Here is a 19544-nt window from a genome sequence, read left to right on the forward strand (position 1 = left end):
AGGCATTTCATGTTCCTAATTTAAAAAAGCTAACGAAACGGGGCATTCCGAGAATCGAACTCGGGACCTCTCGCACCCGAAGCGAGAATCATACCACTAGACCAAATGCCCAGGTTTGGTACATGTTCAGATCATATTTTATATAACCCCTTCTATCATTTGGCTTTGTCTTTTCTTTTCTTTTATTAGAAAAAGATTTGGCTTTATTTGATCGTCAAAATCCTTGAATATAACATATCCTTGTGTAAAAACATCAGTTTTATGTAGGTGCTAAATCGCACATGCAGCCAAAATACCAAAAACTAGACGATAAAAAAAATAATATATAATTAAAGGGGCATTCCTAAAATCGAACTCGGAACCTCTCGCACCCAAAGCGAGAATCATACCACTAGATCATAATAAGCAAACAAAAGTTGACAACAGGGGAATGATATAGATGCATCATACAAACATTGTTAAACAAACTATTCAAATATTTTGTAGACTTTATTCTCATCTGTTGATGCATCGTAGGGTTTAGCTGAAATGATAAAAGGAAGTACGGAAAAGTAACCTTCGGCTCGAGAAAAACAAAATCAAGTACATTTTCGATTTAGACATTTTAAAAGTGTATTTATTCCACATTAAAAAGTTTTTAGAAGATATTACATATTCCTTAAAATATAAATGTGTAACTTCAAATTCGAGACAAACTTGAAATACATACTTATACTTTTTTTAAAAAAGATAGAATCTGATGGCAACAAAAAAAATTGAAAGTTGTAAGAGGGCTATGATGGAAATGTTTAAGACTATGGACCACCTGAAAATGGGGGCTCTTAGCCTCTTATGCCTAACTTTAGCCTAATTTCCTTTTGTTATTACATGATATGTTTTTTTAGACGAGTGTTTATTGAAAATAACCTCTCTATCTTTTAAGATAAGTGTAAGGTATGTGTACACATTACTCTTTCAAGACCCCACTCATGAGATATCCCAAATGAGGACAACCTAAAAGGAATTTGAACGCACTTCATATTTCTTGTCATATGTATATACGTCAAATGACAATGAACGATAAAATATTGTGTAGAATATATTTGATTGATTTTTTAACAATGAAAATATGTATGATATTTAATTTGAGAAATGTTATTGGTATCTATTGAATAATATTAAATGCTTAATGGTAGGCAATTAGAGGAATATCCTTATATACTGAGAATATTGTTGTAGTTCCTTTTGTTATTACATATCCTCTTCTTTGCTCACTTTGTATTAATTAGGATAGTTTCTTCTTCTCATGAGATATATATTAGAATAAAATTTTATCATGTTTTGAGAAACTTGAGTGACTATATTTTCTAGAGTGCTTAGGTTTTCTATATATTAATAACTACGAACAGTACGTTGAGTTTACAATATCGATCACTTAAAGTTATGAATTTGAAGCAGGAACTTAATAGTCGCATAAAGTTTTTGTTTAATCCTCTAAAATGAGTATGAACTATTTTCCTTTATTCATGTTCTACTAAGACGAGCTATATCTTACCACTGCTATTTTCCATTCTGACTAACTCGAAATACATTGAACTGAAGCAAAGTCTCTTTGCAGGGTCCGGTGGACAAATGTGTGGGATGTTCTGAAACTGTGTATCCAATTGAGAAGGTAACAACAAATTCATGCATGATATTTGGAAAAGATAATCAAAAGACGCAAGTTTGATTATCATTTTGAATGATCTTCATCTTTTTCAAATTTCATTTGTCTCTCCCACATCAAAAATAGTTGATTTATCCAGCAAAAATTCATCTTTGTATATGTTAAAAAAGATAACTGAGCAGTGATTCGAGAAAGCTTCTAATAGTATAGCTATGTTACAACAACAAAATTTGTATGAAGATCGACCAACATCCAGAGAAACTATACATGAAACAACTTTCAACCATACTCCAATTCAACAAAAACCTCCTTTGCATCAACATCTGTACTCTTTCAATAGCTGTGCAACAAACACCAGAAGCTCAACCATCTCAAATCCAGCAGCAGAGACAAAGTTCATGTTTTCATGTGTAGACTGTCCATTATCTATCTCCTCTTCAACACGTTTGCTGAATGATCCCGAAGCTGCCTCTACTGACCAACTAAGAGGGAGGGAGATTCCAAGTGCAGTTTTTAACCGACTTGCCTCGTTAATAATATTGTCCAATGACTCCAAGGAGCAGTTCTCCATACCTTTGGATGCAGATGGCTCCTTAAACTACATAATACAACACATTTTATAAAGCAACTAGCAATGGTCAAACTTTAGGGAATTTCTTTACAGGACAGAGATTTGAGCTAGATATTTGGTTGTTATGCAATCATCTCTCCTGAGAGGTAGTCTATCTTTATGATGAATTATTGGCTTCTAATGAAGTCCTCTGCAAAAACTAGGAAACAAATACTACCTTTATAAGTGAAAGGTGAAGCCTCCTAACTGCACGAATTAGATGCTCCATACTTTCTAAGCTCTCTTTTAGAGTTGCATTCTCTATCTTCATCCTGAAAAGGGGTAACACAAATGACAGGAGAAAATATGAGATACCAAGGAAATATAATTTCTGTCACATTACCTCCTTTTATGAGTGTACCAGCAGTAGGAAGCAGTTCTAAAATGTAACAGAAGCATCAGCAAAAATTCAAACAATACCTAGCAAAATCCATGTTATTGGTAGCCCTCCTATCAGCAAAATTTGCTTCAGAATCTCGATGAGTGTCAGCATCATTTCCATCTGAATCTTGTGTACCAGTCCAGCGTCTCAAATAACTAGTTTTCAGCAGATTTTTCAATCTTCCATCTTTTTCCTGAAGAGTCCTTTTCACTGCAATCTCACCAAGAGATTTTCCTTGTCTAGAGGCCTGATTAACTTTCCTACAACATTTAGCCATCTAGCGGTGACCATTTTAACAAGCAACTTTTAATAAGTTAAGAACTAGAGCAAGGAAGAAAGGGAAAAGCAGTTCCAATTTATTTTTTGTTCTCTTTAGAGAAAGTGCATAGCAGTCCAATTTACATGATGGTCAAAACTCTCATCAGTGTTTTAAAAACTAGGTCTTATTGCTACCAAATACCAATAATATCATCTCCATATACTCTCCCATGTTTTCCTGTTCAAACCCATCACTATTGCTTATAATGGATTACATTCTATACCTTCCTGCCTTCTTGTGTTTTTCGCGTTCAAACCCATGCTTATTGCTATAATAAATGTCATTCTTCACCTGCCCGCCTTCATGTCCATCTTAAGTAATTTCCTTTCAGAGTCTTAAAGACCGATAAAGGCCACAGTTAATCTTTCAAGGAAAATTCCACAATAATTCCTTTTTGAGAAAGCAGGTCTTAAGATCCTCCTTTGACAGAGAAGAGTACCATGAAAAACAATAGAGACGAAACTGAAGCTGTTCCTAGTATATACACAGTTAACTGGATATAGAAACATACTCTTGCAATAATTGATATTCCTGCTTCATCTGTGCCAACTCCATGAGAGCTTTGACCTTCTCATTTGTAACCTTACAAAAATTACACAAATAATCAGCCCATTTTACAGTTCGTCACTCCAAGCCCCACATTATGATCACACTATAGTATATTAGCAGTTATTAAATAAAGTGATGAGAGATAGGTTAAAGTGATAGATGTGGGATAGAAGTGATCGCCAAAGGAAGCAAACAATCAGCGGAATACTTGTAGTAAGTTCCTCTGGAGCTCCTCAATTTTTTTCTGCAGAGCTGCATTGACATTCCTCTCCAACAAGTGTCTTTCTTCTTGTTGTGAGAGAAGTAATAAAGTTTCAACCTGAATTGGAAATAGAAACTGATTGAGTTAGCACATATTTACAATTTGGAAGTGCTCAGTTTTATTGCAACAGTTGCAAACCTTCTCGTTTAGTGCCACAGCAAGGGCCTTAGAAGCATCACTATTTCCAACAGTAATGGTAGTTGTCAAGCTAGGCTGATTCCTCTGCAACAGGTAGAGATGGAGAAATTTCAGAAACATGTTGACAGCATATTTTGTTCAGAAGCTATTCTCCATTCTCACTAGATTAGATTGCAAAAGCATATAAAACTAATTGAAATAGTAATAAACCACGTATCCCATCCTGCAACGTGACTGCTGATATCAACATTAGCATTTCTTGATTTTATGAATCATAGTTACAGAGTTAAAAGGGAGAATCCACTAAGGGAACAAGTCTTCTTAGAGAACTATTTTAGGAAATAGAGAACCTTATCCAAGAAACAACTTACAAAATCTCAGGAGACGAACTTGAAAATATAATATTTATCCTATCTCTTTGACATCAAAACACACAAAAGAGCACAAGCTAAACTTTTTCTTCAAACCATGAAAAACGTGCGGAAGCTTGTACAAACATATATCAATTATTAATAGCAATACTAAGGCAAACATAGATATGAGAACATAACATCTGCACCATCAACATATTATACACTTGTTATTATCACCATGACGTTCAAAGAAATGCAAAAGCTTTTGCCCCTTGAATCTTCATCATTATTAGTGCATAACTGACAAACTCGATGTGATAGAAACCTTCTTAGGAAAGAGACCTCCTAGAAGAGAACACTACCAAAATAAAATTGACGGCTGGAGATGTAGACACTGACAAAGAAAGGTCTAGAGCAAAAATAAGAACTAATTACCTTAAAGATCAAATCTGAACCATCATCATTGTTTATCCGAACACCTTGACATTCAAGTTCATTGAACTTTAAATCATTCACTTGAGAAGAATGTATGTCTCTCTCACTCGTGCTGCAGTCCTTGAGCTTTTCTTCCACCATGTTCATAGCTGATTTAATATGAGAAAATCCCTCATCAAGTAAGCTCATTATATTAAGTCTATGCTGAGAATGATGGTGGCGAAATGCCGATAATTGAGCCCTGAGTTTCTCTTCTGAAAGAATCTGCACGTTAGTCCTTTCAGTAATCTATACATAGACTGGTGCATATATTCCATTTCAGAGTAACAATATTCATACTTCCTGTTTTTCCAAGGCGCGCACTTTTTTCTTCAAGTGATTTTCTATTTCAAGACCCTGAAACCAACACAAGTAAGAGAGAGAGAGAGAGAGAGAGAGAGAGAGAGAGAGAGAGAGAGAGAGAGAGAGAGAGAGAGAAGAGAACAATCAAATGATTAAGAATAAAGTAGAGTAGAACAATAAGTTTCTGCAATATTGAGCAAATAGCAGATGAGAAACTACATACTACTTGTAGCTTGTTCTGAAGATTATCCAAAGATTTTCGCAGTGTCTCCACTTGTTCTTCCAGAGCACTCTGTCTGAGGAAAGTTAGTCAAGATCATATAATAAGTTTGAACAATTCTTTTTGATAAGTTTGAACAATTAAAGAAATAATCGGTCCACAATAACAATTGTTAGAAACTCGGAATTTCAAATTCCTTGCATTTAGTTGACACATCCCACACTCAAATACGAGTGATTTCCACAGCCAGCCTTTGAAATAATGCAAGTATTTTGCAAATATATTATTCAATCCTTACACTTCTCGATCTCCTGATTAAATGAAAGAGCATCTCACCACCATAACGAGTGTCACCCCTTCTTGGACAAGAGCTCCCTCTAATGATAAACATTTAATGGTGAGCTCCCTAGGTAAAGTAGGGAAACAAAAGGAAAACTGACAATGTCGCCATTAAACATAGATGAATACTCAGCTAGAAGGTAACATCAAATTAATTATTCAGAATCAAACAAATACTCATTTTACGTGATCTCCTCAGCAAGTAATTAAGAGAAGAAAGTGGAGCAGAATATAAAAATTGGAGTCAGCTAGAAATTTGATTAACATAACAATTGGATTTAGTGAGCCAAGGAAGTACGAATGGAAATATGTGCTAAAAATGATGACAAGCATCAGTTAGTAGTTTGATTTTTGGCAGTGGAAACTTGTAATTACGGAGATGGATGAAATAATTTGGAATAGGCTAGAATGAAAAGCGTCTCAAGTGATTTTAGACAAAGCATCAATTATAACCAGTAATGTCCAAATTTTTAGACTGCTAACTTTCTGGAACTCACAATGTACTTAGAGGTGGATGTTTCCTCGGGATTTCTGAAAGTCCACATTTCAGACGAATCATGCAGGAGGCACTCACATTTGTCTTCCCAGGACACATCTTCAATATCCTCCTCCAATGACTGCTGTCTGATCTCATAGAACTTATGAACAACCTGTTGTACAAAATAGCATCTTCAAACTAGGAAAGGGTGGATAATTATCAGTAATGAAGGAATATAATACATTGTGATTTCTTTCTTATTTCCTGAGAGTTTCCTTGATCCAAAAATTGCATAAATGGAATGTTACATGTAGAGATGAAACACTTCTCTTTATATATTTTAGTTATGTAACAATTATGCTTATGGATTCACAGGGAAGGCATAAGAACTAAGTACCTCCTTGAAAGACTCATCCAACCTCTCTTCCCCATCCATATCACTCTGCAAAGTAACCGTCAATATTTTCTCTTCAAGTAAATCACAGTTTAGCTCTTCAATCCTGCGTCAGAGATGGAACATAAGGGCAATATTATGTTTCACTGCATATATTCCCCAGAATTGTGTTTAGATAGTTTTGTATATTGCAGTGGGATTTTTGTAGAGACTATAGGTAGAACATATTCATGAAATCTTCATGAATATGAAGGCTATTCATCTTTTTTAGTCAGGTTCTGCAGAGTTTAAAAACTCCAAACAGCTTAAAGACCAAATCACATTTTTTATGGATAAAGAAATCAACACATCATGAAAATGTCCAACTCAAAAGAAGCTGCTTCTTAGAAATATCGACTATTCAGATCCTTGTAGAAGTTACTTTCTTGGCACTCAATTGCCACTGGAAGAAGCCGCAAAATGCAACAATAAAAGAAGAGCAAGAGGTCCAAAATCATGAAATTAGGGAATACACCACTTTAACACCCAAAGCCTACTCACCACCAAATAAAAAGCAAACTAAGCTCCTTTGCTTCTCTACTACAGTAGTAGGTGAAAAACACCAGCATCCATATTTTTTTAATTCTACATTGTCAAATTAATCTGCAGCCTATATGGACTTATGTGGTAAAACCTAAGAACATTAGTTTGTGTGCTATCACAACTATTATGAGCCTTCTTGTGCTTTTCTTTGGCTGCTCCAAAAGTTAAGGTGATAAAGCTGGCCTATCAATTATTAGCAAAAAGGTTTTTGGAAGATAATGCCCCTAATGCAATCGGCGGTCCCTTGGAGTGAAATGGGAGGTAAACCATTTGACAGAATGGAAAATGTTATTTAGAAGAAAAAGCTTACAACAACAACAACAACAACAACCCAGTGAAATCCCACAACGTGGGGTCTGGGGAGGGTAGATTGTACGCAGACCTTACTCCTACCAAGGTAGGACGGCTGTTTCCGAGAGACCCTCGGCTCAAAAAAAAAAAAAAAAAAAAAAAAAAAAAAAAAAAAAAAACGGAAAAGGGGGTCAGATAAAGTTAAAAAAATTCAAAGCGCTATAGAAAAATAAATCACGAAGGCATCACAGATAAAATAGAGTAATCAAAAGTACTGAAAGCAATAAATAGTAACAGAAATAGCAGAAATGAGAGTACAAGGAATTGTAATGTGCTAGTGCGCCTATGAATAGGGAAGAATAACGATACTATGTACTAGCCTTCTACCCTAATGTGGGTCCTCCACAGCCTCCTATCTAAGGTCATGTCCTCGGTAAGCTGTAACTGAGCCATGTCCTGTCTAATCACCTCTCCCCAATACTTCTTCGGCCTACCCCTACCTCTTCTGTAGCCATCCATAGCCAACCTCTCACACCTTCTCACTGGGTCATCTGTGTCTCTCCTCTTCACATGCCCAAACCATCTCAGTCGCATTTCCCGCATCTTGTCTTCCACCGAGGCCACTCCTACCTTGTCCCGAATAGCCTCATTTCTAATCCTGTCGCTCTTGGTGTGACCACACATCCATCTCAACATTCTCATCTCGGCAACTTTCATCTTTTGAATGTGAGAGATCTTAACTGGCCAACACTCTGCCCCATACAACATAGCCGGTCTAACCACCACTTTGTAGAATTTGCCCTTAAGTTGTGGTGGCACCTTCTTATCGCATAGCACTCCGGAAGCGAGCCTCCATTTCATCCACGCTGCCCCAATACGATGTGTGACATCATCGTCAATTTCCCCGCTGCCTTGCATGATAGACCCAAGATACTTGAAACTACTTCTCTTTTGAATAGCTTGGGCACCAAGCTTAACTTCCACGCCAACCTCGTGAGGTGTCTCACTAAACTTGCACTCTAAGTACTCTGTCTTGGTCATACTCAGCTTAAACCCTTTAGACTCCAAGGTATGTCTCCAATCCTCCATCTTAGCATTAACTCCACTACGAGTCTCATCAATCAGGACTATGTCATCCGCGAAAAGCATACACCATGGCACCCCACCTTGAATTTGTCGCGTCAATGCATCCATTACCAAGGCAAATAAAAATGGACTTAGAGCTGATCCTTGATGCAACCCCATCTCAACTGGGAAATGCTCTGAGTCCCCTCCTACTGTCCTTACCCTGGTTTTGGCTCCCTCATACATGTCCTTGATCACCCTAATGTATGCCACAGGTACATCTTTAGCCTCCAAACATTTCCATAGTATCTCTCTTGGAACTTTATCGTAGGCCTTTTCTAAGTCGATGAATACCATATGCAAGTCCCTCTTCCTCTCCCTATATTGCTCCACCAGTCTCCTCATAAGATGGATGGCTTCTGTAGTTGAGCGTCCCGGCATAAATCCGAACTGGTTCTCTGAAATAGACACGCCTCTCCTCACCCTCATCTCCACCACTCTTTCCCACACTTTCATAGTGTGGCTTAGTAACTTGATACCTCTATAGTTGTTGCAACTCTGGATATCCCCTTTGTTTTTGTATAGAGGGATCATTACACTCGACCTCCATTCTTCGGGCATCGTTGCCGTTTTAAAGATGACATTAAATAACCTAGTCAGCCACTCCAAACCTACCAAGCTGGCACTCTTCCAAAATTCCCCAGGAATCTCGTCAGGTCCGGTTGCTCTTCCCCAGCGCATCCTACGAACAGCACCCTTAACCTCTTCGACCTTAATACTCCTGCAATATCCAAAATTGCGACGCCTCTCTGTATGTTCCAAATCTCCCAACACAAAGTCTCTGTCCCCTACGTCATTCAAGAGTTTATGGAAGTATGACTGCCACCTCTGTTTAATGAGAGTCTCTTCTACCAATACTTTTCCATGCTCGTCCTTAATACACTTCACTTGGTCCACATCGCGTTCCCTTCTCGCCCGCACCCTGGCTAGCTTGAACAATTTCCTATCCCCACCTTTTTCTTCTAGTTCAGCATAGAGGCGTTCAAAAGCTATCGTTTTTGCCGTCGAAACAGCCGACTTCGCCTCCTTCTTCGCCATCTTATAAAGTTCCTTATTCGTCCACTCCTCCACCTCATCCGTGCTTTCTATCAACTTCGCGTATGCCATTTTCTTTGCTTCCACCTTCCCTTGCACTTCTACATTCCACCACCAGTCCCCTTGATGTCGACTACGACTGCCTGTCGAGACTCCCAACACTTCCCTTGCTACAACCCTAATACAACTAGTCGTCCTATCCCACATACTGTTCGCATCCCCACTACTATTCCAGGCCCCCATGTCCTTCAATTTCTCTCCCATCTCTAAAGCACTAGCCGTGGTCAAACTCCCCCATCTGATCCTAGGTCGATCATTCCCGACCCTCTTCTTCCTCGTCATCTTGATCCCTAAATCCATTACCAAGAGCTTATGTCGGGTTGTAAGGTTGTCTATCGGAATGACCTTGCAGTCTTTGCACAGACCTTTATCATCCTTCCTAAGGAGTAAAAAGTCTATCTGAGTCTTAGCCACCGAACTACTGAAGGTTACCAAATGGTCCTCCTTTTTTGGAAAATTCGAATTAACTATCACCAACCCAAAAGCTCTTGCGAACTCCAAAAGTGAAACTCCTCCTCCATTTCTGTCCCCAAAACCAAAGCCTCCATGCACATCGTCATACCCTCCCGAAATAGACCCGATGTGCCCATTGAAGTCACCTCCCACGAAAAGCTTCTCAGTAGGCGGTATGCTTCCCACTAACTCGTCCAAATCCTCCCAAAAGCGCCTCTTCTCCTCCTCTACTAAGCCCGCTTGCGGCGCATAAGCACTAATAATGTTCAAAGTGGTCCCTTCAATGACCACCTTAATCGACATCATCCTATCAGTGATTCTCCTAACCTCCACCACCTGATCCCTTAGAGCACTGTCTACTAAAATGCCTACCCCATTCCTATACTTTGATCTACCAGAGAACCAAAGCTTATACCCGTCTACCTCCTTAGCTTTAGTACCTACCCATTTGGTCTCTTGGACACAAGCTTAGAAGTACATATTTTGTGGGGACACCAAGGCTTAGAATAGATATTTACAAACTGTTCTTGTTGCGACTTTTGTGCTTATTTTAATACTTAGTTTATCCACAGGAGATTTTTTTTTCCCACAAGAGAAATATGTCATTTAGAACTATGAGCAAGACAAAATCAAATGTTATTAACATGTAAAAATACAATCAAACCTCTGCTGAAGTTCATGAAATCCTCTCGACATAAGCTCCTCTTTTTCCTTAGCCCTTTCAGCCTGCAACATTTACAGAGCATGTTTAATAGCTTCCAAGAATTAGACATGTGAGGGATGAACTATACATGTAATCTCACACTCCCAAGTTCTTGAATTCAAATGCAACTCTCTGCATCAGTTGCCCTGGTTCTCCCAGAACATTTAAATCAAGATTCTCGAACAGGCAGTAATAAATGTTTTTCTTTTTGGAATGCAGCAAGGGGGGAGGGGGTGTTCAGGAGGTAATGAGTATTCAGAAGGAAAAGAAATCTTGACAACCTCCATCACGGCATGGTCCCGCTCAGAAAATGCAGCAGCAACACAACCTTGAAAAAATTTAAGCTGCTTTTCTGCTTCAGTATTCTGGAGTAAAATAGAAACGGAGCAAGTTATAATATATTGGACAATGATGCACTTCCTGATACTTAATTGACTCTAGATCCACCAAAAATGAACATCTAAAACATCTGAGTTGTAAGCTCTTAGCGTTCCAAGAACCAGATTTATAATGAAATTTGGATCATCCCCCAAACAGAAACCATTTTAACAGCCAAAATAACAGAGAAAAGATAGCTTCAAAAGTAACACATTAAATTATATTAATAAGCACATGATGCAACTCCAGACCCTAATGTTTATGCTTTCTCTTTCCTTTCCGGGGAATAGGGAAGGGAGAAGAGCAAAGAGAAGACCTTGGAAACTTCTGCACTGTGTAGATCAGCCAGTTGACCCTAGCAAAGGGAAGATCGAAAAAAAGTGCATCTGTAAGATAAATAGCAGAGAGGTCCTGAGATGACATAAAAAAATAGTTGTAAACCTTACTTTGATGCTATAAGCTTCTGACAGCTCTTCTTGAAGATTCTGATTTTCTAGTGTGCAAGCAGCTAGTTTCTTTTTCAAGTTTTCAGTCTCCTGCTCCAACCCAGCTATCCTAATTGGTTTAAGAAGGCCATTTTAAAATGTCACAAGAAAAAATAATTCCCTTCTTCCATTCAACGCAAAAGAACTTAAATATACAGATGACAAGCTTCCCCGACTCCCAAAAGAAAAAAAAGAAAAAGAATGTTATACCTATGAAGAGGCACACGAGTAGGCATCCCAATATAGCTAGATCCAGTTTGTTGCATGCATAGTTGTTCAATATCTTTATGCAATTCATCACGCTCTAAACAAGAAACCACAATACATTAGATTATACACAATTTTCTCACTTACTAATCAGTTACGGGCTACACCACTGGAAAGAAGCCGGAAAGGTTCAGAACACAAATAAAACATACTTGGATAAGAACGCGAAATAGATTAGAACGAATGAAGAAGCCTGAATAGATAACACCATATTTTATTCATTCTTAACTACAGAACCGTTCTGGAGTCAACAAAACCAGCTCAACGATGAAAACTGTTATGCTGGTATCGTCTAATCAAAAGTAGCAATCACATTATGTCTCTTGAGAACTTGCTAGCGGGATTGTAAATCCCCTCTATTTTCTAGGAGGGCCTAAATTCAGCCCTTCTTTTGGTCACACAATTACTCAACAGAGTCAGTCACCTATTGAATCTTGAACTATTCAGGCTTAGCACCCTATGTGACAGCTGCAAGGCATTATCTGAAGTGTCTGACTCATACTAATAATATAGTACATCCACAATAGCAAGTTGCTTCATGCCTATGTGAACCTATAATATCACCTTATTGAAACAGGTTACATTCAAGATTTAACGAATCCCTCACATCCTCCCCTACCGCCACCTCCTCTTTCCCAAACCTTTAGTCATTTTTGGGTCACTATATACCCAAGCATTCACACTAAATGTTTCATGACTATGTCCCACTAGTTCTGTCTTTTAATAGGAGACTTGCATTGAGATCTCAATAATTTTCCGGAAGGCTATAGTGAAATCTTCAACCCTTTAACCTGTAATCAAAAGTTTATACCCCTCCTAATTCTATCATTAAAAAACTATGTAATGTCATTTAGAAACCATAGGAAAGATGTCCTTACTAATGGCATAGAGTACTTGTGTCCCCATACATGATTCACCTTTTAAAACATTGAATAATTTTAACAAGCAAGTATACATCAACAATCGACCTCTTTTAGGAGTATTTGAATTTCTATATTCGCTGTTAGGAGAAACTACTGTGCTACATAGATAGTTATACAAGCATGATACATGAGCCTGGATGGCTGAGATTGAGTCAATAACACAACTTGTACTCTTTTCTCAACTTGGATGAGGTGGTATTTAGTAAAGAAATTTTATATCTATCAAAAAAGAACAATTCACACTATGTTAGTCCAATCTGGACATAACACCCATACAAATACAAGAATTACAAAAACTATAACTAACGAAGATTTCAAAAAGAACAACATGTAAGCATACCACGCTCCAATTCTTTAATCCGAGCACACAAAGATGCATTATCGTTCAAATTTCCGTCCATGGCTGAAAAAAGAAGGGAAAATTCTGACATCCACAACAACGTATAGGTAATAATTCATCAAAATTTTCTCATAAATTTTAATCTTGTATGGAAATGGAGAAAGGGTAAAGAAAACAAGATTTTGATGAATTAGAGGAAAGATTAAATTAAACGGTCAAGAAAGTAACCTTTGATGGCTCCAGTTCGAATGAATTAAAGTTGAGAACCCTAGAAAGCCAAGAACAGATTGTTGATTTCACTCTTTTCTTGCCAGAGACAGGACATATAAACCTATGATTGCTTCATTAAAATAACTTCTATTTTTATTGTCTTTCTTGTTTTTTTCCGAAGTTTTTTTTGTAATTTATTATTATTGAAATTTAGGGGTATTATCAGAGCATAAGAAAAAAACATTACTACCTCCGTTCCAACTTTATATACTGATTAAAAATTTATTAATATATTAAAAGACTTTATTATTTTACCTTTCATTTATATCAATACAACATACATAAATTATAGAAATAGCAAAAATTATTTATATTCAAAAGGTCATATTAATTATAGGGATAAAATAAAAAAAAATTAATTAATTTTATTTTAATTTAATAAGTGATCAAAAAATATAGAATGAATATTTTTACTAAGATGTCCATAATTCGTGATGCATTATTTGGAAACAATTTGTCATTTACCTTTATAGAGTACTAGTTTGGAGGAAAATATGGTTATCTTTCTCCTATATTTTTCTCTTCTCGTATATATTGAAGAAAATATGAGCAGCTTAGTGAATTGACGAATTGACCAATTTAACCTTCTGCTTCAATTTTCTCTATTTCAATTTATTCGTCTTATTATTATTTTTGTATGATATGTATTTAAAGATTACGAAAATATAGTATTACAAATCACAATAGAAAGTAAATATCTAAAAAAATCATATTAAAAAATTGATTGACTTTCTAAATTTTACATATGCCACGTAAATTGAAACAGAGAGAATAACATATATTATTTAAAAATTATATAAAAAGTATTATAAATTATAATAATTAACAACTTTTGTGTCACATAAACTAAGACAAATGGAGTAACATATATTATGCAAGTGCTTGCACTGATTGGGACACTGATCAAATAAAGATGAGAAAAATATTTTTAAATTTTTCATGTTTGATTGATCAATACTCTTGAAAAATATTTTCTCTAAAAAAATAAGATAGCTTAAAAATGAGAAAAACGACTTCTTGAAAGTAAGCAAACCAAGTTCCATAAGTAGCATTTCATACATCCAACACACCTCATCCTCACCCCTATCTCCACCTCCCATAATGTTTATCTAGATAATAATATTTTTTACTCACACACCGAACACAAAAAATAAAATAAAAAATAAGACCCCACTTAATTTCATAGAAAACATTTTCCAGAATGAACATACCCATATTGTCAATTCTCTGTCTCATTAGTTCAAATCTTGTGGAAGGAACTTAGACTAGAAATACAACAGAACAACTAGGTGAATTCAGCCCTTTTTCTATCTACGAGTACAGTTAACAAGTCTGAAACTCTCTAATTTTCCCCTTGAAAGTGCCCATGTTCTGCTGGTGAAGAGGGGGGTCACGAATATGCTATTTACCGGAAGGCTTTACCATCACAAACACTGGATTATACATTTACTATTTACCAAATTTACAAGCCAACAAGTAGTTGGCTAAAGATTTGAAAAATAACAAACTGTAAGAAAATCCAGCAAAGCTCTAGTATCGAGCCTCAACTCTGGAATAACTCATCAAGCGTGTATCATCTGCGCATTTACAGAAAAAGAAACAGTAAGGAATAGGGAATGATTGGTGACAAGGCTTCTGCCTTTAACATATTAGAAAGAATATAACATTTACAGTGCAGCGATAAACTGCAGACTACCTTGCTAACAATGTAAAAGACTTGCCACTAGATAGTCAGTACTAACTGCCTAATCAACCAAAAAGACCTCATGATATCGAATTTACATTCACAAGAACGTGCATTGAAGAGGAATGACGTAAACATACACATAAAGATGCTTGTGAGACTGTTTATTATTGAAATGGGAGAACTTTAAACCATCAACTGATATGTGATTAAGTCATTCCAGCTCTTCAACTAATAAACTTATACTATTATAATTGGATCAAACTAAATGTTTTAATAGAGAGAATTCAGTAACAACATCTATCAGAACTTAGAGAAATACCATCTGAGCAAAGCTCAAGAGAAGCCACAAACACGAAAAGGTAACACGAGTTCATTGAGGGGTCCTGAGTTCTAGACATTGACTAAAAAATACCAGCGGATAAAGGAAAATTATCTTACTTGCGAGGATAAGAAAAGGAGAAAGGGACTGGCGGAATGGTACATGCAATCAAGAAAAACCAAGTAGCTGATCTGATATTGTACAAATATCTTACCATCCTTGGGGTACTTCTCCCTTGTAGTGCCTTCATTGCAGCTTCTGCAAAGGCTTGTGCAGCTTCAGCATCAGCCTCAGCAGCATCAGCCTCTCTAGCAGCATCCTCAGCTTCTGCTATGGCTACTTCTGCTTCTGCAACAGCTTGTGCAGCAGCTACTGCTGCCTCTTGAGGTGTCATAGTCCGCATCGTAGTCAACTCTAAATCTACTTGAGCCTTAGTGAGCATGTTTACATCATCCTGATCAACCCTAGAGCAGATCTGCTGCCTGCTTTCCAAGAGAGGAATGGAAGGAATTCTTCTTCTGTCAGATAACACTGGTGTTGGTGCTATTCTATACTTTCGCTTCATCTGCAAAAGAAAACAACATTCTTAATATCATAATCAGCATCTTACTACTGGCCATCATTCATGATATTCTATATACTTCCACTTCATCTGCAAAAGAAAAAGACATCCTTGATATCATAATCAGCATGCATCTAACTACCGGCCATCATTCATGAATTGAATCCGCCAGATCATATTGGCTTCACACTCAAAGCTATGGGCTTATAAGCAACACATGAAGTATGAATTCCAAAACTGAATATCACCTTGATAAGTCTCCCAGTTGCAGTTAAATACTTCAGTTTCGCTGAAAGTAGCCTTCTAAAGTTTGTAGGTGCCCAATATTGATCCTACAAGATATAAGAAGTATTGAGTATAATAGACTGATATATGTAGCCATAATTTATAACTAAGCCAGGAATTAAAATTCGATGAACCTTGACCTCATGAATTATCTAAAGTTTATCGGGGCACCTTACTTTGGAAGCCATATCTTATTGTAGAGAACTAAGATCAAACACAGAGGAAAAAACAATCAATATAGCACCATCATATATTAATGTTACCACCATAGAAGGTAGCACTCAGTTCATACTGAAAAGGATCCCAAACCAGGACCCATCGATACTTAAAAAGTATTTGACAAAATTAGACTCCTACAATCTTATGCAGTTGATCTACTGTTGTGAATGCCAATAGTTAGATGCTTAAAGAACTTGTGTCCCCCCACACATTAAAGAATAAACAACTATACAAGGAAAGAACTAAAAACTATAATAAATGAGTTCCAGAAGAGCTCATACTTGAATAAACAAGAAGCACCAAGAGCAAACACCATTCAAAATGTTATTGATGGCACGACAAGCAAGACTTCAAAATTCCAAAATGTGTTAGGCCCTAAGAAAGAATATGTGCAATTTAACTAAGCAATACTGCTCTATATTGTCTTACTTTTCGGACATTAAGCTCAACAAGAAGATGAGTACCTCTATGTATGTTGCTATAGTAGTCATGTTGGAACCACCCGGCTCCTTCAAGTTGCTTATAGCCTCCATTATAAGATTATCCAATCTATAATAGTAGTAAAGCAGCGACACTTAGAGATAATTGTCCTTCCAGCAAAAAGTAAGACCAAAAAATGGGAAATGACAAACTTATGATAAGGCTAGGACAATTTTTTTCCATCTACCATCGTCAGAATGCTAAAAACTAAACAAGAATTATTACTTGGAAAAAACATGTTTAGAATGTGAAAATAATTAAAACTATAGAAGTATGAGATCATGCAAAAGCCAGCATTTAACTAAATCAGCGAGCATAAGCAAATGTACAAGGCTACAATTTGAGTCATGCTATAACAAGTAATGAGCAAGGTTTAACCTTATGATAGATCTTTTTGACCCACCAATCTGTGGAGAATCACTAGAAGTAGTAGCTAGCCTTGCTTCAGCCATTTCCTCATCACTTTTAGCCTCTGTGGAGACACCTAAAGACTTCTGATCCAGTTTACGGGCTTGATTCATTCTTTTGAGAGCCAACCTTGCTTTCTCTCTAGAACCACAGCCGTTTGCCATCACACTCATGTTCCTCCACTTGTCCTGAACATAACTTATCATGCATAAATACATAGCTAATAGGAAGAAAAAAATGTGACCTTCACCGATTCAAATGACACCAAAGCTTCCTCTCAGCAAAAGAGAATTTCATCCTAAAAGAAATAGAAAAAGGGATATTCTACCTTTAGATCTACATTTGAACGCGAGTACAACACTCCGCTAAATTCTGGGTCCTTGAGGATCGTCCGCCATTTGCCTGGTCCATGCTTACGGACCCCAGCTTTAAGAGCAGTTTCTTCGTCTGGAGTCCACTTCTGTTTAGGTGCACCCATCCAAGTATTAAAAAGTAATCCTTGGAACAACCTAATCAGAAAACCATAAATTAAAAGAAGACGATGGACAAAAAAAAGGATTTACAATTAGAATTATGTATCTGGACAAGCTACATAATCAACGCTAAGCTATTCATTCAAACGACACGAATGGTACAAAATATGCCTTTCAAACCAATATGCAATATCTTAAAACATACTTGTATTCGAATCACCTAATTCCATGCACAGAGCTATTGTTCAAAAGTCATGAGTCTTATGACCACTTCCAACAGACATTGGCGATAACATTCAGTGAAGGGGTTAATATATAATAAAATTCCAGAGATTCAGAAATATAATTCCAGAAACAAATATCATGTCTTCTAGAAGTCCTCCAAGTGCTTTGTCAATGTAAATCTTTCATTTTCTGATTCTGCATGCTCTGGATACCTCAAGCTAATTCCTTTTGTATCGGCTTAACAAATCCTAGGATAGCTTTAAAATATATAGGCAAACAAATAAACATGGCCTATTAAATATTAGAATCATTTCAATAGAGAAATTTGAGCTAAAATAAGCATCCTCTTAATCACACTGTTCCCCTATGCTTTCCTAACTTTCAACAGATTTAACATATACAAGCTTTAATCTTGATCACAAAAACAAATCTCAACAAAAATCTAGTTCATGAATTAGGTAAAACAAACCATGTACTAGAGCGAAATCAAATGATGCAGAAACACAAATAACACAAGTATTCATGAAAACATCATCTTTAAGCCAAATTATGGAAAATCACAAACATAGAAGAGGATAATTTTTCATAAATTCAACAACTTTTAGCTGAAATATGGAAAATCACAAATCGAATCATAATTTTAGCCAATTAATCAAGGAGATGATAAATTTACATAAAAATATCATGTAGAAGCTGAATAATGTACAATATCACAAATCGAAAACCCTAGTTTTGTCGAATAAATTAAGAATTGCGAGAAGAAAAATACAATTAAATTATAAAAATTGATCGAAAGAGAGGGAATGGAAGAAGAGAAGGAGATCGAGCATTACCAAATATGATCTGCAGAAAGAAAGATTAAAGCCTATGAATTTGAATATCCCATTTTATATATTTTCCGTCATTAATTTATGCTAGACAGAATGCCTTTTTTCTTTAAAAAAAATAAAAAGGAGTAATATATGGACCCTCGATTATTAATAAATTTTGATTTTGATCCTGTGATATTAGATGAAGCTCATTTGCCATTTGATTAATTAAAAGATATACTTTTAAATTATATTATATTTAGACTATTTTAGAATTATATTACCCATAGATATGAAGACATAACATTTATGAGGATTAGGGAGCGTTCACGAGTCGGTCGGTTATTGGTCAAAATTAAAATTAAACTAATCTAATCAATTTTTTAAATTATTAAAAATTAAACCAAATATAATATACATTTATCATTTTGGTTGTTATCGATTTCGGTTAGATTTGGTTTGGTTATTCAGTTATTACGATTTATTCAAAAGGGGGAAAAAAAGACAACAATTTATTCAAAAAGAAAAATAATGAGAACGGCAAACATTACAAAACTTTCGACCATTGAATTTATTGTAAATAAAACTTCAAAATTCACCATTTTAGCCTAGACAAAAAAGAGACCGTGATATTTCTAATCCCATCAAGAACGTCATACACACTCATATACATGAAATTAATAAGATAAATGTTCTCGT

The 19544-nt window shown here is 36.2% G+C and overlaps 2 protein-coding genes and 1 non-coding gene across 6 annotated transcripts; all 3 read right to left on the reverse strand.

Moving 5' to 3' along the window:
• Window positions 1–39: 39 nt before the first annotated feature.
• TRNAP-CGG (transfer RNA proline (anticodon CGG)) lies at window positions 40–111 on the reverse strand. The gene has a single exon. It is a non-coding gene; the product is annotated as a tRNA-Pro (tRNA).
• Window positions 112–1686: 1575 nt separating this feature from the next.
• Window positions 1687–13493, reverse strand: LOC129885646 (uncharacterized). Of its 2 annotated transcripts, none has more exons than XM_055960002.1 (18): window positions 13337–13493; window positions 13109–13171; window positions 11789–11882; window positions 11540–11643; window positions 11410–11448; window positions 10997–11080; window positions 10677–10738; window positions 6470–6572; window positions 6092–6244; window positions 5259–5327; window positions 5033–5089; window positions 4694–4957; window positions 3906–3989; window positions 3714–3824; window positions 3468–3538; window positions 2676–2897; window positions 2434–2527; window positions 1687–2243 (listed from the first exon to the last, which is right to left on the reverse strand). In XM_055960002.1, the coding sequence occupies exons 2-18, from the start codon at window positions 13145–13147 to the stop codon at window positions 1962–1964; spliced, it is 1932 nt and encodes a 643-aa protein (XP_055815977.1). In that variant the 5' UTR covers window positions 13148–13171; window positions 13337–13493; the 3' UTR covers window positions 1687–1961. The 2 variants fall into 2 exon arrangements, with proteins under 2 accessions (XP_055815977.1, XP_055815976.1); XM_055960001.1 differs by having other exon boundaries at window positions 11540–11648; window positions 13337–13491.
• A 1036-nt stretch (window positions 13494–14529) lies between these two features.
• On the reverse strand, window positions 14530–18960 carry LOC129885647 (telomere repeat-binding factor 1). Of its 3 annotated transcripts, none has more exons than XM_055960005.1 (7): window positions 18870–18960; window positions 17667–17798; window positions 17309–17526; window positions 16915–16999; window positions 16195–16278; window positions 15599–15949; window positions 14530–14955 (listed from the first exon to the last, which is right to left on the reverse strand). In XM_055960005.1, the coding sequence occupies exons 3-7, from the start codon at window positions 17509–17511 to the stop codon at window positions 14941–14943; spliced, it is 738 nt and encodes a 245-aa protein (XP_055815980.1). In that variant the 5' UTR covers window positions 17512–17526; window positions 17667–17798; window positions 18870–18960; the 3' UTR covers window positions 14530–14940. The 3 variants fall into 3 exon arrangements, with proteins under 3 accessions (XP_055815980.1, XP_055815979.1, XP_055815978.1); XM_055960004.1 differs by having other exon boundaries at window positions 17667–17836; window positions 18870–18954; XM_055960003.1 differs by having other exon boundaries at window positions 17667–17847; window positions 18870–18954.
• Between the last annotated feature and the right edge of the window lie 584 nt (window positions 18961–19544).

The sequence above is a fragment of the Solanum dulcamara genome, chromosome 4 (assembly GCF_947179165.1).
Source record: "Solanum dulcamara chromosome 4, daSolDulc1.2, whole genome shotgun sequence".
Classification (NCBI taxonomy): Eukaryota; Viridiplantae; Streptophyta; class Magnoliopsida; order Solanales; family Solanaceae; genus Solanum; species Solanum dulcamara.

What these genes read in the sequence shown, in the direction of transcription:
- LOC129885646 (XM_055960001.1), bottom strand. Translation starts at nt 13,169, where the DNA reads ATGGACGGAAATTTGAACGATAATGCATCTTTGTGTGCTCGGATTAAA. An exon ending in GATTAAAGAATTGGAGCGTG is followed by an intron (nt 11,883 to 13,108) that starts GTATGCTTACAT and finishes TTTCTTGTTTAG; the next exon opens with AGCGTGATGAATTGCATAAA. An exon ending in TTCAGAACAAGCTACAAGTA is followed by an intron (nt 5,090 to 5,258) that starts GTATGTAGTTTC and finishes TGTTGGTTTCAG; the next exon opens with GGTCTTGAAATAGAAAATCA.
- LOC129885647 (XM_055960004.1), bottom strand. Translation starts at nt 17,816, where the DNA reads ATGGGTGCACCTAAACAGAAGTGGACTCCAGACGAAGAAACTGCTCTT. An exon ending in GTTCAAATGTAGATCTAAAG is followed by an intron (nt 17,527 to 17,666) that starts GTAGAATATCCC and finishes AGTTATGTTCAG; the next exon opens with GACAAGTGGAGGAACATGAG. An exon ending in TCAAAAAGATCTATCATAAG is followed by an intron (nt 17,000 to 17,308) that starts GTTAAACCTTGC and finishes CTACTATTATAG; the next exon opens with ATTGGATAATCTTATAATGG.